The sequence below is a fragment of the Colius striatus genome, chromosome Z (genome assembly GCF_028858725.1).
Source record: "Colius striatus isolate bColStr4 chromosome Z, bColStr4.1.hap1, whole genome shotgun sequence".
Lineage (NCBI taxonomy): Eukaryota > Metazoa > Chordata > Aves > Coliiformes > Coliidae > Colius > Colius striatus.
This window is the reverse complement of record NC_084790.1, coordinates 49,993,584-50,014,424: the sequence shown is the minus strand read 5'-3', so window position 1 is coordinate 50,014,424 and position 20,841 is coordinate 49,993,584. Positions and strand designations below refer to the sequence as shown.

The 20,841-nt window shown below is 36.4% G+C and overlaps 1 protein-coding gene across 1 annotated transcript in view; it reads left to right on the top strand.

The window, feature by feature from the left end:
- Positions 1-20,841, top strand: part of SV2C (synaptic vesicle glycoprotein 2C) — an 80,049-nt gene that overhangs the window by 40,325 nt on the left and 18,883 nt on the right. Inside the window, exons 4-5 of the mRNA XM_010205288.2 lie at positions 16,285-16,418; positions 16,597-16,686. Coding sequence (XP_010203590.2) covers positions 16,285-16,418; positions 16,597-16,686 — 224 coding nt within the window. The remainder of the gene's footprint in view (positions 1-16,284; positions 16,419-16,596; positions 16,687-20,841) is intronic.

Sequence of the window (20,841 nt, the reverse complement as noted above, 5' to 3'; positions counted from 1 at the left end):
GAAGATCTTCACCTTTTGCATTTCTCTTTGCCAGTGTATTTAAATGAATTTAAATGGCAGAACCCGGAGTCTAGTTTAGATAGGAAAGAAGTTAAGTTTTAAATACAGATAAGTATTTAAGATAATAAGATAATAAAGTACTAATATAAACTGCCAAATGCATTTACAGCACCTCCATCACTTGAAGCTTTTAAGGGCACAGCAAATCACAGCCTATCCTAAATAGTTTAGGACCACACTGAGTTCACCAAACCTACTGCTAGAGACCAATTTCCCACTCTTAATTCTACTTTATGTAAGTTGTGGAGTCTATTCATAGCCTTTTATTATGTCTTCTATTTTTAACTGAGTGTAATTGTGATTAGAGTAGACAAATCTGTTTTTTTATTGAAGTAAGTGGCTTGCATAGTGGCCTCTATGAGGAATTTGCATTAGCAAAATGGAATCAAAAGGTTGCATTCTTTTATGGTGATGATTATTTCAAGATGAAAACCATGAGACAGTTGTCCCCAAGTATATAAGTGTAACATGGTGTGTGTTTTAGACAATTTAAGGGTGAAGTGGAGCATTTTCTGCTTCTCAGCAGGGTTGGGTTTTTTTGTAGAAATTAAAAGGTAAACAAGTGGCTTGATTACTAAAATGAAGGTCTAGTTCAGGATGATAATTGGATGAGTATAAAAAGTTCTTAGCTACTTTGAAAAAGTAGAGTCTTAACCTCATTATTACTTGTCTATAAAAATACTCCCAATATTAATTACTTTGTTGAGCTTGCACAGGTGAATATCTGTAAAGCATCTTTAGACACAATTTGTCTGCTCAAATCTACAAACTTTAAAGTGCCAAAGTTGGTAGTGATGCTGTAAATAAGTGACTGTTACTTTTACAGATAGCACTGCTTTTCAGATATTTCTTGGAATGCTTTTAAATTCTGAAATGTGTATTAGAGCATCTGAGCATCAGAGGGACAGCTTGATTTCACTCATGGATGTTTCATCAACTGCTTCCAGCATTTCCTTAGCAGCAGGGTGCCCAGCAGCTTATGGATGTGCTATAAATCATGATTTAATCTTATGGAATGGATCGCCAAGTTCTTTTTTCCACTCTTCCTTTTCCGTTGTCCCCAGAGAGGAATTTGACTATTTCTGATGCAGTGTAACCATCCAATTGAAAGGCCAGGGTACACTTACATGATTTATAATAAAAGGAGCCACGCTTGAATGATTTCACGGTGCTGCATCACTGTGGTGACTGTGCTCAAAACAGAGAAAGAAAGTATACTCAGTAGCCATATCTAAAGAGATTATTTACTGGAATTCTTTGTATGTCAATACCTGATTAATGTGAGTTGGAAATAGGAAAAAGTTATGTGATGGCTGTTTGGTTTCTTTATTTGAAGTTGGAATATGCTGAAATAAGGTGCCATTGATGATTTAGACATGCAAGAGATGCATCAGTGATGTCTTCTGTAATTTTGTAGAAGGCAAATAAGAGAAAAGCATGATTATCTGTAAAGGGAAAAGGAATAAAGTGCTTACTGGTGATAAGACAAAAAGTAATGAGCTGAAATTTCTGTCAAGAGGAGGTCATATAGAAAATGCAAAAGACTTTCTAATGGTTTGTTAGTTAAGCATCTGAATAAAAGTGCTAGACTGTAAGTCTTTAAGAACATATTTTGAGAATATTATAGGGGCTGTTGTTGATTCTGATTCAGAGCAAGTGGGTGCACTTCATTATCCCTCAAGGTCCCATTCATCCCCGTTTTCACGGAACTATGAAACAGATTGTTAACTCCAGAGGACGCTAGGATAGCCTAGAAAAGAGAAAATTAAGAAAATAAAGACAAAAAGAGAAGAGAACTTTAGAAATTAAATTTAAAAAAAAAAACAAAACAAAAACAAAACAGCATTGGACTTAAGCAGCATAGGTAGGAAAATGCCTGTCTATCAAAACAATTCTAAATGTAGCTCAAAGAGAAAGACAATTTATCTGCTGAATAACCCTGCGCTGGTAGAAAGAGAAGTTAAAAAGCTGATTCTTCTCTAACCTTGAAAGTTCCAGAATCACAATTAAAAAAACATTATTTTTCTTAGTTTTCTCAAACCTTTCTCTAATAATCTGCCTTTTTATGGTAGTTCAGAACACGTCCAAGCTGTGGCAGCAGCTGTTTTGGAAGAAGCTGAGCCCAAGGCTCCATTTTCTATTACATGGTAGCTTCTGTTCTCTGCAGATCTCTGAATTTTATTAGTCATCCAGAACAAAGAGAGATGCCAAAGAAGATGGCCTGAGGAGGAGCTGCATTTGTCTTTTCTCAGTTGTAAAAGGCCCGTGAATGCACTAATAAATCTTCAGAATTTTAAGTCACTATATTATTCTTTTTTTTTTTTAACTTGGAGGAAACATTTCATCAAAATTTTACAATCAAGAGCAGCTCTTCTGTTTTGTCTTCTCCATACAATTGCCATCTGATCCATCTTCTGTCTTCAGAATCCATGAATCTATGGATACCATATCCAATGAAAGATACGATTTGGGATTTGAAAACAGAAGCTGGAGCTCTGTTGAGTCTGCATTTGCTGTGAGACTGTGTCATGCTGAACAAATGGAATAAATCAGACATAAAGACATCTACTACATAATGCAACATATGTTGACCTGTTTTGCATTCTACGAAGAGGCAAAATGATCCCAATGTGCTTTCCTCCCCACACTTCCCATACTTAGTGCACTTCCATTAATTTGGTTTTCTGCAGACTGAACCTATATCTATACTTTTTAAATCTGAGCTAATTAAAGTGGGTACAAGACAGTTTTAATATTAGCTTGAGTTATTGACTCTTAATGAATTCTTTATTTTAAATGATCCTATGAAATTTGATTATACTAAATGTATATACTTTTAAAAAATCTTCATCTTTAGGAAAAACAAGAATGACAGAACACAGCAAAATTTAGAATAGCTGTTTATGCAAATCCAGCTAGGAAAGCAAAACAAAGTGCTTTATCAGTTTGCTGTTTGCTGTGCCCTAATGCAGAGTTTGATATGGTCATTTAAATGTTTATATTTTCAAGCATTAGGAGCTTAAGTAGCTTTTAGCACATTTACTTAATGAGCACTGCAGATGCTCATTACTGAGCTTCGAATATAATTTTCTCCTGGGCTCTTTAAGTTGGCTGTGAAAGAGAAAATTTGTTCATTACAAGATTCAGTAGAAAACTGGTAAACTGTTGTGTGAGAAGTTATGAGAACCAGTTTCCTAGGGGTTTCTGTCAACATCCTTGTGATGCTGGCTAACAGCTTTCTCTCGTGTCTTCCCCCATATCCCTTATTAAGTTTCTTCTTGCTTTTTCCAGATTCCTTTCTGCTGTAGTCTCTACAGTTTCCCTGTCTTGTCTCCAGCACTGTGCAGTAATAAACACTCAACTTCTCACATCCTCACCATGATCCCTGCTGTGTTGCAGAGTTGCTCCTGTCTAGTTGCTGTCAGGAAGGAAGCAACGTGTTTTGGCTTGGTTCAGAGCAGTGCCAGCACTGATCTATGGTGTGGCCATGGTGTGGTCCCAGCCCCCAGTCTGGCTACCTCAACTCTGAGGGACCAGTGACTTCTCTCTTTTCCTCTGTCCTCTGATGGGGTCTCTTACCTCTGCCTGGGCAGTACTTTTCACATCACTTTGGGGAATGTCATTATCTTTAAGACTGCTTCTTCCTGTCAGATTTGATTCAAGTATGTCAGTGGCTTCAAATGATGCTGGCAGAGGGAACTGACAGACGGATGAACAGACTGTTGCCATAAACTTCACTGTCTAATGCCATAAACATGATTTTCCACAGAAACCATAGTAAGTCAATCTTCTGGCCAAAAAGCCTCAACCAACTAACAGCAACTCCTCAGCCTTAGTTTTGACGAAAACTCAGTTTCACAAAATGAATTGGCCTTGAGTATAAATTAAGAAAAATTACATCAGAGTTAATGAAACTGCCTTAAAAGTCTGGCCAGAGAGCATCAGAAATATGTGCAGTGTCAGATGTAAGCCTGGCTTTTCACTGCCAGGAACAAATAAAATACTAATCTAATGAGATTTCTTTTTTGTTCAAATTTTTAATGTTAAAAGGAGACTAAAACTTTTGGTTTTGTAATTGTTCTGTAACAGACTAAAAATTAAGGTGATTTGTAGAGACAGGCAAAAGAACAGGTCACTGATGTTACTGTGTGGTTATTCAAATACTTAAATACGTGAACTTTGTTTGGATCACAGTAAAACAATACAAATTTGTCAACCAAATACTATTCTGTATTGTTTGTCTTATAAAACTGGCTTCTCTGAAGGAGTTAGTGATTTTCCTTTTGCAAATGGTTTGTTTTCACTTCAATAATATATTCTGCCTGTGGATTGGATATACAACTGGAATATAATCTTTTTGATTTGCAATACAATTGCCTTTAAAATTAAAATTTAGCTTAAAATACCAAAATTTAAGTAACTAATTGCATTCAATTTCTTTTTCAGGAAGTTTTTTTATATTTTTCTTCAAATAAAAATATTAAGTGTTACTTTCAAAAATCATGCCTACTTCAGTGAAAGTAATTCCACCAAGGTGTATTGAATTATCCATGTGTATTTGGATAACTGAATATAGCATCTATACTCTTTCTGCTTATATTTGTAGGGGAGGGACCTGTACAAATATACAGGAAAAAAAACTGCTCTGCTTCCCCTATAGTGTTTGTATACTTCATATTTCCAACACAGCTGTGTTTTCATACTTTCCAGAGATGCCAGCAGAAAACAGTATAAAATGAGCAAACAGCAATATTTGGCAGTGAGGGCTCTGGGATGAGGTTTCAGTTCTGTGTCTCCTCAGCTGTGACACTGCTTTCTGCTACTCTGTGTTCTTCTCTTACTATTTGAGTCTGTATTATCTTTTTTTTCTTTCTAGTATAGAGGCTATTTCTTTGGGGGCATTGAAAGTTTTGGCCCCCCACCTAGTTGTTTCTGGAGGGGTAGCCTTGCTTTATAGTGAAAAAGTGAGGAATCAAAGCTAAAGAGGTCGAGGTGAAGCTTTAGATTATTTTATTTTCCCACAAGAACCTTCCATATTTCAGTCAGATATAAGCATCTAATTCCTCCATGATATCTGGATATTCCAGAATCTATAAGGAAGTCATGAAACTCTATAAAAGGAAAAATATAATACAATACTCTATTTATTTAATATGTGGCATTTGCCTTTTTTCCTTTTGATACAGTTTCCTTTGCAACTACCTCTCCATATGCAAAATCCATCTCACCCCAGCACCACTTGGATAGCTGTGATAGGTTGTAACTGAAGATCATTAGTACTTGATTCAAGAGCGCAAGTAATATTTGTGTTGGAAGTGTTTGACCAAAGTTTGAATTCAAGACTTCCAACCTATGGCTCACTATGTATACACAAAACCTCCATGCATTCTTTGGACCAAATTTGTTTGACTGCTGTTAGGTTAGAAGATAATTCTTAGAATGCACATCTGGTCTAGTTAAAATTTTAAATTCTTGTTGAAATTTTTTTAAAAATAAAACAATACAAGACATAAATTAAATAGCAAAAGAGGAAATGATATAAAAATCACAGCACTGAAGTGCTTGTAAAGAAATATTTTTCTTGCAACAACTTTCAAACAAACAAAATGCAATCCATTTTAAAAAAACAATCTTTAATTGCATGAGTGTTCTATCTGTAGCAATGTGCAAAAGCTAAACTACCTCTCACTGGTAGAAGACATGTCCTCTCTGTATTTTTCAGAAAATGTTCCAGTAGTTCAGGAATTGTTTTGTTTGTAAGTTAGGCTAGATAAGAAGGCTCCATTTTGTTTTCATAACATGCAGTGTTTTATTGTGCCTTTTTCTGATTGTCTTTTTTGATTAATTGCCTCTATTTTCTTCTTCAACGTGAGCCCATCATTTAAATATCCTTAGTCCACATGCACATAAATCACTGGAAGTCCTGGACTAGGACAGGAGCACTTATGTTTTTCAATTATTTTCCAGATTTAATGGCTGCTGTTAGTAGTCCACTGCAACTTGTCACACCAATATAATGCAATTTATGAGCTGTGGATAGGCCACTGCGCAAAAATAAACGTCATTGTATCTGTGTTTTGCCTCATAGGACATCAATATAATTAGATGTTGTTGCAGATAGATATTTTCTTTCAGACCTGGTTCATGATGACTACTGCACAGTTCTTAATTGCATGTAGTGAAATAATGGAAACCAGTAAGTACACGTAGGAGACCAGAGACAGAAATCTTAACAAGAAATCAAAACTAAGACAAAGCAAAAAAAAAAAAAATTGAAGCACATTTTAGTGACATTTCATTGCATAGGCTCAATGTCGACATTGACTGTGATATTTTCAGCTCTGACAGCAGCATCTTTAACATGCACTATCCCACACCGGGTTTTTTTGTACATTAGTTGCATATGTGTGATCCGACATCTCTGGAAAGCATGACATGGCATTTTCTTCTTAGACTGATGAGCCTGTAAATTGCAATGTTGTCAGAGTTGTGGACAAAAGATTTTACCTCTTTGTTTTGCAGTTAATGCACTGCCTTCACTGAACAGCATCACAGAGCCATACCCAAGTGAGGGCTTCCCAGAATTGCATGAGTACATAAATCTCCAAGGCCACTGACTCAGTCAGCTAAACAGTCAAATCAATTATGTGCCTCCGTGCTTGTAATGAGATTTTCGATAGTATCAGCTAAATATTAACCCTTGATGTCCTATTCTGGGTTGTTTGTGGTTTGGGTTTTTTTAATATTTGGGTAATTAGAATATTTTCTTTCCAGTTTTTCAGTCCCATTTTGGCTTTGAACTATAATGTAAACTCAGTATAATTATTGAATAGGTCTTGCTTGTATTAATTTTTTTTTTATTATTTTAATGTTAAGCTAAGAAAAATTTTAGATCATTCTTTGATTTAGTTTTCTTTCCAGATGCTGACAGTTACTTCTGTGGTTTTCAGCAGTAGGGGTTTCCTAAAATTCATATATAGGCTATATGCCCATATAAAATTATTAAGACAAACAATTCTTTCGTCCATTGGCCCTAGTTAACCATGTAGGACTCTACACATCCATTTGAAAAATGTCCAGTGGTCATTAAATACAGGAAGCTCATAAATGGCTGACCTATTGCATCCCAGCACCACTTTTGATTTTTTTCTGACTCCGTAGCATTACAAAGACAATGGGAAGATTGTGGATATATGCATAAAAGAATCTTACATCTAAGCACTTACAGCAAGCATTGGTTGACATAGGACTGGGGAAGGTACCATGAGTCCTAACATCTCTACTTATGAAGTAGATGTAGATCTACATCAGATATTTAACTGAAAGAAGAAAATCCAACTTAGATGCAGAAATGGGACAAAGCAGCTATTTATAAGGAAACAGTGTTTACACATCACTTTTTTTTTTTCCCCCCAAGTTTTTGCATCTGAACGCTGCACAGAATTTGAACTGTGTTTATCTACACTAATTTCTGGTAGTCTTGGGCAGTTTTCTCTGAATAAGAGTCATGAGTACACATGAGAGAAATGCAGAACACTCTAGCCTGGAATATGTATATTTACATAACTTCAGTTGTGACATGGTGTTTTTCATTGTAAAAACCAGAAATACACAGTTAACATAAGTTTTAAGGAGTTTTTTTATTGATTTGTATTTTAGAAATGATGGGATAGAGAGGAAGAAGTCTATTTTAGGGGTCCACAAGTAGAATATTTTATAAACTCTGCTTTGAGATCCAAGCAGAAAACTACAGGTTTGCCCTAGAAAATTTTCAAAAACTATCCTCATTGTCCAGGGACTGTAATGAGAGAGGATACAGCCATTTCCCAAGGAGTATAACAAAATTTGCATTAATAACAAAGGCATGTAGAAGATATTCAGGCTTGATTCCTGGTAATAGGTGTCTGAAGTCAGGCAACATGAGTCAGGATGGAGACAAAACTCTTCATCGGAATACAATTTGAGATATTGCAATTCTGTGATGAGTTGCTTTGAGATTTACTGTTTTCAGCTTTATAGGATGGTTGCATTGCATTTGTATTCAGAACTGTTAAACTGCCAAATTAGATCCTGCATGATGATGGCCAGGTAGAGACATATACATCATCATGATATCTTAGCAAAGTGCATTTCTATTATTTCACCCTAGTTTGAGAATGGAAAGTTCTAAATGGCTAAAGTTATAAAAAGAGAAGTAAAGGACTGAAAGGTTGTCTTCTCTCCTTAGCAGTGACATTGTTTGGTCTTTTCTTGAAAGCGGAACACTTTGCTCTTAGCTCATATTTTCATGAAGTAGCAATGAGTAGTTGGAATCAGGGGATGAATCTCGGACAAGCTCACAATGCTCTGTGTGATGGTCCCACATCATCTGGGCACTTCTCCAGGGCCAAGCAGGTTCTTGGGAGAACCCCATTTCTCATAGGAATGAACCACAAGTATCTCTAAAAAACATGTAGGGAGTTCTCTACAAATTTGATATTTGTCCTTTTCCTCTCCCTTTATGGGATGATGAGTCAACATTTCATGTTGATGCCTTTCATTATGCATTTGAACAGTAAAATCTTCTCTCAAACTCTGTATATTTTAGTTGGACTAGATGATCTTTCGAGGTCCCTTCCAAACCTTAAGATTCTGTGATTGTGTGTGTTTTTTCTTTTATTTTCGTGCTTCTTCAGTGTTACTGAGATCTTCCAGCACAGAGTTAAGGTTTAACCAATGCAAGTATTACTGCTAAACAGTAAGCTGTTCCTATTTTTTCTATGATTCTGTGATATAAATACACAGAGAAGTACAATAAAACACTTCAGATTGCCAAAAACTCACTGTGTAATTGGATGATGTTAAGGAGAGTGAGGGTTGGAGACAATTTAAAAACAAACATGTATATCTCTATGTAGGACTGATAACTCAAAAAAGAATCCATCTCCTGACAGCTGGTGCTCTTCAAAGTAGAATGTTAATTGGAAAGTGCACTTACCCAAGATTTTTTTTTTCTTTTTCATTTTATTTTTGTATATATGGATGATCTTCAAAAATTGTTTCAGGGTTACTTACTACTAGTAAAAAAGTGATTTGCCCACCTCTGTGAAGTGCAGAGGAATCATCTTGTTATTATACCTTTCTCAGTCATATAGTGATTGGAGAAGAGGCAAAACCAATTTTTAAAATGCCATAAGCTCCCTCTTGTATAAACTCTTCTACTGTTTTGCCACTGCTTGTTAGAACTACTGCACCTTTGGAATAGTCCACTGAAGGGGAGAAGATGGGGTGATTATGTAGAAAACGCATAATGGTCAGATTCATTTGTGAGTCCTCTCTCTCTGGTTCTGTAAAGCTTCTCTTATGCGCAGTAAGGCTTCATAAAATGTGAACTGTTAGTGAGTCATTTTGCCTTAAGTCATGTCTCTCTAGCTGGTCCGGTATCTTGACATGTGAGTACAGCTTCCTTTGTTCAAGTCAGGATACAGACATGCTGTTCTCATTAGGCTCAGTACTGACAACAACCTGTTTCAAGTCCTTATAGGTGTTCATGTTTAGCTAAGAAGGCAAGTAAGATCCTCATCTCCTATTCATAAATAGACCACTAATTAAACATCCTTTGCCACCTGATCAGACAGATGACATGACCAGGCTGTTGGGTTCCTGCAGTTCTCTTACTGGGAGCAGCTGCTTTAATTCTCTTATATGAGTACATTTGTACACCTCTTTTGCCATTTTAAATATTCATTTCTTGCTCGTATTGGCTGCCGTAACAGTACAGTATCTTTACTTTAGAGTCAAATGAAAGTCAGATTTCAGATAGAATGTTGCAGTCCACACATACAATGACCTATAAGCTTACCTTGTCTTTTTTTCCTCCAGCATTACCAGGTATCCTGATTTCAAACTACTTTTAATGGTTTTTCTATCAGACCTGCCACAGATACATTAGAATCTAGTGGACAAAGGTATGGTTAAGTGAAAGGCTGACGTATCATTACTAAACCTCCAATTTTGGGCACATATCCTACGATATTGTCATGGTTTAGCAAGGAGCTGTTTTTACTTGGTAATGGGGGGAGGGGGTTGCAGCACAGACCCCGTAAAGAGCTCTTGGATTCTCCCCCAGCTCCTGAGTTCAGACCCACTTCCAACCTGGCTGGGCCAATCTGGCGCCTCTGTGATCACTATTTAGGGGTGGGAATTTGAAGTACTGGCAGGAGATGTAAGAGTGATACAAGATGGAGGCGACCACATGGACCCCACAGTCAGAGAAAGAGGAAGGAAGGAGGAGCACCAGATCAAAGACCCCTCTGCAAGCCGTGGTGAGAATGCAGACTGTGCCCCTGCAACCCATGCAGGGCCATGGCAGGACTGAGAGCCAACAGCAACTCCGAGTGAGTGCACCCGGACAGGTGAGACTGTGAGGAGGCGGCCATGGCCCAGGCCGTGCTGGAGAGCCTGCACGCCGCAGAGCAGCCCCACACGAGAGGCAGAGAGGAGCTGCAGCCTTTGGGATAAATGCACGTCAGAGCAGCCCGTGCAGGGCTGCCGTGTGTGTGAGGTACCCCATGGACTTGCAGGGAGGACTGGTGCAGAGCCCACCTGCCCTGAGGAGAGACAAACGGCAGAAACTAACTGACTGAAACACCCACTCCCTGTCCCCCTGGGCTGTTCAGGGAGGGAGGAGGTAAAAACACCAGGATCAGGACTCTGAGCCTGGAAAGAGGGGAGGAGTGAGGAGAAGATGGTCTTAAAGGGCTGAGTGAGACTCTTCATGGTTGTATCACTATGTTTTGTTTTATTTGGGTTATGTTTTGGGGTTTTATGGTTATGTCTTAGTTGGTATTGCATTAAATTATTTTCTGTTTTCTTCCCCAAGCCGAGTAGCCTGGTCTGTTTTGTCCTGAACCTTAAGCGGCAATTAAGCTCTCTCTGCCCTTTGGCAATCCGCAGGTCTTCAGTACTTGAGGCTAATTGTGGTCTTTTATTCCCTGATGGGCCTAAACCAGGACAGGTATTATTGTCTGAAGTATGGAAATATATTAACTTTCTCCTCAATAAAAAGTAAAACTAGGCAGTATTCCAGCAGGTATTAGAAACATTTAAAAATTGGATTATTGATATTGCCATTCAGAGGCACTACAGATGTAGACCTCACCTGGGCTACAGTGCCATGGACTGGATAGAGTTTTGTCTGACGGCATTAGAGAGCAAATTCTTTTCAAAGTGAGGTTGATCTTGCTTGCAACTGTCCTAGGACTTGTGTGAATGGCAGATAATGTTCCCAATGTGATAAAAGACTTGAAAATCTCAGGTCTCCAGATGAAGATAAATGCAGGCATGGGGAAGTGATGTGTGTCAGTGGTTGACAACCGCTTTCACTGGGATAGAGGAAGTATGTCTATTGAAAATGCAGCGTTCCTTTAAGTCACAGTTTTAAGTGTCAGCAGACCAAATCTGAGTTCATGATATTTGTAAAATGTATCTGTCTTCTTTCAATGAACTGTTGATCATCATTGCTCCCAGGGACTAAAACTTAGAGAATCAGGCAGATGCATTTGAGAGTTATAGTCTTCTACAGTCACCTTTGTTAAAATACTCCCGTCGTGTCCTGCCACACTTCAGTTATTTTGTCTCCAGACTCCTTATATAGAAATTACCAGTAACTGACTTGCTGAGCCAGTGGGTTTGTAGAGTATCTGACTACTAAGTTAAAAATATCACTGCCTTTCCTATGTGATAATAATCTGACCACAAGATAGATAACCATTTTGCTTTGTGCTGCTGGAATATCACGTTAATGGAATTACAGAATAATTCTGAAAGTGTTATTTCTGCTTTTGTTAGAAACTTTTTATTCAACTCAGTCTTGTAAAAACGTCTAACCGAGCTTCTCTAGATATTTAACCTACCTATTTTTTTTTTAATTTCATCATTTTTCTAATGATATTTTATCATTATTCTAACAAATGCCACTAAACTATATGAGCTCAAATCAATTTTTGATACAGCTTAGATTTCGGAAATACTCGACAAAGCAACGGTCAATAGAAGTCCTGCAGAATTAACTTACTATTTCAATAAGTGCGGCAACAGCGCCACAGCGTGGCAATTTTAAGCAATCACACGCCTTAGCTACCAGAAATTTTTCAAATTTAAACGACAAACAATTGAGGCTAGAAAGCTGAGTTCTGAGAAAAGCTTGTGTGATAAAACAGATGTAAGAGATACTGTAAGATTATAGTTATGATTTTTAAGAAGAATATGTCAAATCTATCAATTCCAATAAATTCTGTGTTTCTCTTCTGTCTCTAATTTTGAGGATATTCTTGCATTTCCTCCCCTTGATTTATCAAAAGACTTAAGTTTATGCAAATGTGACTTTTGACAATTTGTGAAACTGCCATGAATCTGTTTCCTCTGATTTCTACTGAATGAGTAACAAAAAATGTTACAAAGAATTGTTAGTCCTAACCATGCCATAAAATCCTTATACATGGTTAGGCTTTCATCCTTCACAGCAGTCTCTTAGAAAGATGTTTCACAAATTTATTAGTTTGCTAGTTAGAAACTTCACCCTTGTGATCCAGGATTTGTAGAGGGCTCTCATGTTCCCTTTCAATCTTCATTTTGGAAAGGTAAGCACATCTTCCTCTTTAGTCTTCTATCTAGTAACCTAGCCACTGTAGAGGACGATCTTTGTCTTTGACAATACCCACTGTTTATCAAATAATACACGTCTATAAAATTCAGTATAAGGTTTACAGTTTTACTTCTGTATTTATTTTCAGAAAAACTATGATAAAAATGTTCTTTTGTCTCCTATGCATCAAGGCCATGTTTATAATATCCTTTTAATTTATTAATATTGTGGAGCAGGTGAAATGCTGTGTTGAGAGGGACGATTTTGTTGACATTGAATTCAACATATAAATCAGTGATTAGGTATAGATTAGCATCTTGTACATTTTGGTTTTGCTCTACTGCGTGCTACAGTATTTCTGTAATCAGGAATTGTTATGTCTGTGATTCAATTGGTCTTTTCTTGCAGTCAGTAAAGAGGAAAGATGGCATTCAGCAGCTTCAGATTAGGTCATTGCAGGCTGCACATTGCTCTAGAGCACGTCATTCCCAAGATGCATTTGGGACAAGTGTTTTGCAATGTATAAAACACTGGGACTTGCTGCTGTCTTCAAGATTAATGACTCTTACATGTGGTGTATCCAGGGAGCAAGGGTGAAGTTTAGCTCTAGGTTGCTCTGCAGTGCCTGAATGCAACTGTGTAGAGCTTCTCTGATTTTGCTGTTGTGTCATAAATCAGAGGAGGAAGTAGCAAACTGAGTTACAGCCAAGAACACACTTCTGTTTGGTTTCAATTCTTACGTACAATATGAGTGAAAACTACTTTGTGATGTAAATTCAGAGCTACTCTAATGGCTCCAATTTCCAGATAAGCTCATGATCTTTGAAAATGAGATCTGTTAAACATAAGAGTAAATGTAAACTTGCTCTGCATTTAAAATAGATGTTCATTTTACTGACCTAGTACTGGTGCTGGAGAAGACATGAGACTAGCCTCAAAAAGTTACAGCTGGCTCTTTCTCTACCAGTTGCTTCTTATGATCCTGACATTCACTATTATCATTAATGATTATCATTAAATATGTTAAATCACAAGATAAATTGCAACATGTATTACCATACATGGAGAAATAGATGGAATAAGAGCAATAAATCCTATCATTGTTTCACTTGGCAGGTCCCTTAGATATTTTGAGGAGTGAAAAAGGTGTCTGCAGGTTGTCAGGATGACAGCAGGATAAACGAGGCACTCATTGCTTTTAATTAAGTGTACTATTTTTCGCTTACATTGATGATGTCTTAAAATGAATTATCACCAGCATTTTCTAGGACTAGCTACAGAGCACAAGATGTTGCTGTTGGTTTATAACAGGTATAAAACCAGGTTTCATTTACCATAGAAGTGCCTTTTGTGCAGCTCAATCTCATAAAATATAAACCAAAGCAGTGAAAGGCAGATGACCTAAATATACCACTGGCTCTGTGTATTTCTGGGACAGTGTCTAAAGACAACAAGAGCCAGTACATTGACTGTGCTGTTCTGTGCCACCTTTTCCATTGCACTAGCAGTTTCACAGCTGCCCATAAAGTAACGTCAGCTCACTGCTCTGATTGAAAATTAACCAAAACAGGAAAAAAAATTCAAGTTCCGTTTCAGGTGATTTTATACTGAAGTTTAAATTATAGAATTAAGAATATTACAATAATATAGAACAGGATGTGTACATAGTACCCAAAGCATAGGTATGATTTCTAATTGCCTCATTAGCTCACTGAAAATCTTTTCTTGTTTCCTTTGCTTCACAATTTAGGTGCAAACTTAAAATTGGAAGTTCTGTAAGATCAAAAGTTGACATTTTCTAAAAATCACTAGAGAAGTAAATTTTAATCACTTTTTAATTTTTCATCTTACATTTTCATTCCAAGTTCTATTTTGGAATGACATTTAATATTAAACATTAATTCTTTTTTGTTGGAAGGATGATATGTTTGTCTGAAGCTTTAATAAAAGGTAACGTGGCATTCCAGTATAATTTCCAACAGTATAATTGATTTTATCTCTGTCTTACTGAGGTAAAGATGGCAGGTCTAAGTGAGGCTGTAGAGCAAGCTGATACCATTTCAGAAACATGGAAAGTCTGTAAGTCTGCAGATCAAAATATTTTGCTGACCTGTTGATAAAAGGCAAAAATAAATCAGCTTTTGACTCTGTATTTCATACAGTTACATGTAAGTAATATGAAAACGGGGTTTTTTTTAAGAACGTTTTTATGATCCACAACATAGGATATTTACATTACAAAATACATTTAACAGATAAATGCTTCCTTTGAAGAACTATTTAATAGGCCATTTGGTGCCATGTTATACCAGTTATTTACCAACATCCAGACAGACTTAATTAACTATGTCTTTTGTCTTGAAAAATCAGTTAGCAAAGAAATAGATCAGATTAATGTGGCGTCAGTTCTTTCATTAGTCAGGATTCCATTTTCTTCCAATAACCTATTCTGATCTTTATCATTACCCTTATTTTCCACTCATATATTAATATGTTGACCTTGAAAATTTTACTTGGAAACTTCTGCTTTATTGAAGCCAGACTGAAAAGCCAGGTAGATAACCAAATAATAATTTTCTCATTCTCTAGAAAGATTCTTAGGTTTCTTACAGTTTTAGCATTTCAGTAGTCCAGTCATACCAATCAATGCGATGTTTTATTAAAAAGATGAGCTAACATCCCCACAGTTTCACCTACAGGTTTTCCAGTATTTCTTTTGTGTTCTTAATATATTTTAACAATGGTTTCTACAACATGTTATTAGTCAGCACTCTTATCTCAAGATCATTTTTTCAGACTAGGGGAGTTGTTTTCCTTTTGTTCGTTTTTCTCAGTCTCTTTATATAGTTAGAATTCCTCTCACTTACATCAGTGTTAAGATTATTCATCTCAGATAGAAGTTTAAATACTGAATATTTTTTCCTGTAAATCTAGTCAGGAGAGGATGAGTATCAGTTTACTTTCAGTGAAATTTATGAAGTGGGATGATGCTCTGGAGTAATATAAGCACTGTGAATGATTTGTTGCCCTGTATTACATTAGGAGAGTCTTGTTAAGAGTACTGAAATTAAGTTTTTGTAGAAAACAATAATAATAAGAAGAAGAAGGGCTCTAAAATTCCATTGTTTATTATCGGAGTGTGGTTTTTAATTCTTCTTTCTTCCAATATTCATAGAAAAATATTACTTTGTATATGTAATCTTCTGTATGGGGATTGGACTAGATGATCAATAAAGGTCCCTTCCAACCCTACCATTCTATGATTCTATGATTCTATGTCCCTATTTGGTTCACATCGTTACCTCCATGCAGATTTTGCTATGAGACTTAAAAGAGACTTTTTCATCTCTGTTTAAGGAAGATTCCTGCCCTGCATAATATGCCCATTTTCCATCACAATCAGTCACATGCAAGAGGCTGAAATTCGTGATGTAAGACTATTTGTGCAATCATATTTATGAAATCATCAGCATTTGTAGAAACAGAGAAGATTGATCAGTATTTAAATACAGGTATCATTTTGCATTTCCAAGAATTTACGGATTCCTATGTACAGTATTCATTATTTCTCTGTATTTTGTGAATGTCTGCTTTCATAGGTTGGAGTTTCAGCATGGGTTCTGCCTACCAGTTCCACAGCTGGCGAGTATTTGTGATCGTCTGTGCATTGCCCTGTGTTTCTTCCGTGGTAGCCCTCACCTTTATGCCAGAAAGCCCACGGTTCTTATTGGAGGTATAACATTCCAAACAGTTTTTAGATTCCAGTCAAAATTGTTTCTGTATTTTGGCTTCTATTTAGTTATTTCTGTGTTTATGCCTTTATATAACAGACATTAAGATTTTTCTGTGACTGTAGTGAATATCTTAACCCGTATGTGTGCTTCCTTTAAATGTTTTGATCAAATGTTTAGGTTGGAAAACATGATGAAGCTTGGATGATACTCAAGCAAATTCATGACACAAACATGCGAGCTCGTGGTCAGCCTGAGAAGGTCTTCACAGTGAGTACTGCTTTTAATCACTTAGCATACCAGTACATTTGCTAATTGTCAAGGTCTGGAGTGGCTAAGAAATCAATATTAGTACTCCATGTGACAAAGCCAATCGTTTGCACTCTAAATACCTAAATGTAAGAGCTGAATTCCTACTCAAGTTATGTATGCAACAGATATTAAGATATTAGCCTTTGGCCGTCGTATTCTTGAGCGTATGAACCGATAGTGTGATAATTTTCTCTGAGGTACCAAGATACTGAATAGACTCCATCTGCATTTTATTTCCTAAGTTTACTTTGCCCTTTATAAAATAATAGCAGGCACATTGAATTACAAATTAATTGGCTTTTATGTCTTTAAAGCTTTTGAAATTAATTTTTTTTACTGTTTTATCAAATAAATAATAATTTTCTAAAACTCGTTTTCACTTCTCTGAAATATGGATATAAGGATTTCAGACGTTTAATTTTCTCAAAATGTATTTGAAGCTCAGCTATATCTTGTTGACTTCAGGTCTAATGCTAAAGCAATATTCAAAGTATTGATTGGTTGGTTCTATTTAGAGGAGAAACTGAAGATGTGGGAGTTTTTAATGACAGCTTCTGTACTTATGAACAATATATACAAAAAATTTATCTTCCTGAATACAGTAGGACCAAACAGCGGATAACATTTTCTTGCTTTGAAGTCCAGTCTACCTTTCCAGCTTGTGCTATAATGTGGGAGTACTGATACTGTGCTCCCTCTCAGAGCTATGTATGGGATGCTTTTCATCTTCCAGAGGCTTTCTTATTACTTTAAAGCACATATAACTCAATTAAGAAATCCTCTTAAAGGTTCTGCATTTGCAGACAGTCCTGAGAAATAGCCATCTGACCATATATATTTATTCCATTGGGACTTGCAGTTTATTGACTTGGATGTAGTTTCTGCTGCCTCCATTTCATTTTTTCAACAAAGAAGTTCCTATATTTAGCCTGAAAGACATCTGATTCGGGCATCTATCATGCTAAATCCACACTTATTGGTACATTGATGACCTACCCTTAATCTCATCTAACCTAATAAATTATTTTCCAATTTCATTTACCAATAGAGGGATTTTCTTAACACTGTACAGCTAGTCACAGTGTGTGTAATTTCACAATTAGCTGTTGCTGATCTGCTTTTAGACAGAGCATGGCTGCCCCAGATCACTGCTGCTATTCATTGACTGATTGCAGAGTCAGCCATCACACAGACCCTGTTCCCCTGTGGTCTTGGTTTAGGCATAAGGAGGAAGAAATGTTCTGGGACAAAAGATGGGAAAAAGGATCAGCCACAGTCTCACATCAGTTTGACATAATCATAATCACATACTAAAGCAGCCATATAGAGGAAAACAAAGCACATGCTTGTCATTTTCAGTTCTTGTGATCTAACAAATCTTTCTCTCTACGGTTGTTAAAATGTGACACTGAACCATGTTGAACTCAGCACTTTATTTATGACTATTTTTGTGAATTGGTCAGGCATAAATAAGGTGTAAATAAGGAAAAAAGACCACTTTCTTGGGACTTTTGCCGGTTTCTGCCATTACCAGTGGGAAAACTCAAATCGAGATCTAGAGTTGTTGGAGGATTAGAAATACTGTACTGTATGTCAAGGTTACATTGATTTGAAATTTAATCATTGTCTTCTCACCAAACAATATCAGCACTTCATTTTACAAAACCCAGAAAGCAAATAACTTATGTATAATTTATTTAAGACATCCTTTTAGTCTCACTTTTAAAAAAATACAAGTTAGTTCTGGATATTGCGAATCTCAGTGGTTTATTTACAAGGCTTTCCTAAACCCCATGGCTTCATCTAGTAGCATTCTATGAATTGTACATTACTATTTGCCTCCAATTCAGGTCACTGCTTAAACCAGATACACTTTGATAGTATGCTTTCTAACTCTACAGCTGATGTAACATTTTCCTCATTATTGTTATTATTTTAGTGGTTTCATTTTATATGTTTTCCTAATTATATCAATGTTATTTTTTCCTATATTTTTTCCTATAATGTTTATTCTTTGAGGATTTATTTTATTGAGGATTTTATTTTCAAACCTTTAAAACAGAGAACGCATCATCTGATGAACAGTTGGATTTTGAATTAGAAACTCCAGATGGGTGTATTCTAGTTACTGACTGTGGATATGATGGCTCTTAATGCTTTTAAAAATATCTCAGCGGAATGACACGAACAGAAATTGTAGGAAGTTCTTCTGTTATGTGACTGGCCATGTGACTGTCCAAGCCAAACATTTATCTACATGCTTAATTACTTTCTTGGATCCTTAAAATATGTTGAATCTGTTTGTTTAAACATTTAAGTAAAGAAAAAAAAATCTATATGTGCTTAAAATCAAAATTCTCTCCACTCTTTCATTGACGTGTATTAATTGATCTTTTTTTCTGCAAACATTTTCCTTTGCAACGTGTCTTGATTTGGCACATAATTGCATATTTCTAGACTTTGCCTTTAAACACAAGTTCCATTTGCATTAAAATAGGGGTTTTTTGTTGTTTTTTCTTTCATTCTTCATATACTGACAGCTGAATTTGCATGGTCCAGATGGACCGTTGTTGTGATTCAATAGGACTTTTCTTATGTTAAAGAACTATCAAGGCCAGGGTCTTTTTATCTCCAGTCACATAACAGTGATCCTAGGATACATACATGTTTCCCCCAGCCTCCATAGTTCCAAGGGGGTCACATGGACAGAACATGAAAAGGCTGCCCCTGATCCTACTAGACTGGTACTAGATTATGCAGGGTGATTCAAAAGGCATAGCCTTTCTATCTGGAGCTGTGGCATGTGAGAATGTATGTATGTAGGAGGTATGAAGTGTTCTTGGAGGGCTCAACACAATCTTTTGTATAGTATGTTTCATAAAAGTGGTGTAAGAAAAGCTTAAAATCAATGCAGTGATTCAGACAGGAAGATTACTGTTGGAAGAAGCATGAGGATGGGCATAGGCTTTTGATACAGTCATGTTTTGGCAAGATAGTGAGCTGCAGTATTTCAGAAATATGGGTGGTTATAGCCAAAACCTCTTAGTGGGCTTTTGTTTGTCTTCACAGGATGAGACTGATTGTGCATCTTAAATGTGCACATCTGTAAACACAGTGGGCTGAAAACTATTTGCCATTAATACTGCTATTCCTTGATGTTTGTAATCCACCATGGTACATCTGTGGGTGTCCTCACTTTTAAGGAGAAACACAAGCTGTTGCTACCTTCAGGAACCTCAGCCAAACATTGAACACTCAGTCTCTTGCTCTCACACTCCTTATATGTTAGTTCTTTCCCCCATTTTATTTATTTTCTTTCCATTCTCTATTTGTCTTCTTTTAAAATATACTGTGAATGAATACACTGATATCACTGACACCAGAGTGGAAGTCAAAATCAAAACCATACAATGGTTCAAGTTTGTGGCGTCCTGTGTCTGGGAAGATTATATAACACTTTCTTGTTCTGCTACACAGGAGAGTACAAGCAGTGAAAACTGTAATTGTAGGCAACATCACATTCTCTGTTATTGGTAACTGTGTTTTCCCCTCACGTCTGCTTATCTCATTTTACTTCAGATCAAGTAGAGGAGATTAAGGTTTGAGATTATTTCATCTAACTTTTCTCGCTCCATTAGAAAAGGTAGTTAATGTAAACATTCAAAAAACAAAGACAATTCCCTATCTAACACTGCAGGAAATGAGAACAAGGCAAATGTTATTCAATTATTAATTCTTGACATTTCAAATACTTCTATTTTTATTACCGTGTCTTTAATCAATAGACTTTCAACAATGTTCTCATACCAAGTCAGAAACAACTTGATAGCATACTCTGTATATGGTTAACTCAGAGCTTCATCTTTTATCCTTTTTGATGTTAGGGGTATGTACAGCAACACTCTAGAAGAACCCATCAGTAACAGCTTGTTTCAGTCAGAGGAAATTGATTTCCTGCATGCTTTGAAAGAATAGCTTTTCCAGTATGGTTGCATCTGTAATGAACTTTGTCATTATAGAGTGCTACTATTCCTTTAGTTTCAAAAGCGTTTTTACTGTAGACACAGGTTTGATATCTGCTTGGTTTTGGTTCATGGGATTTATTAAAACCTT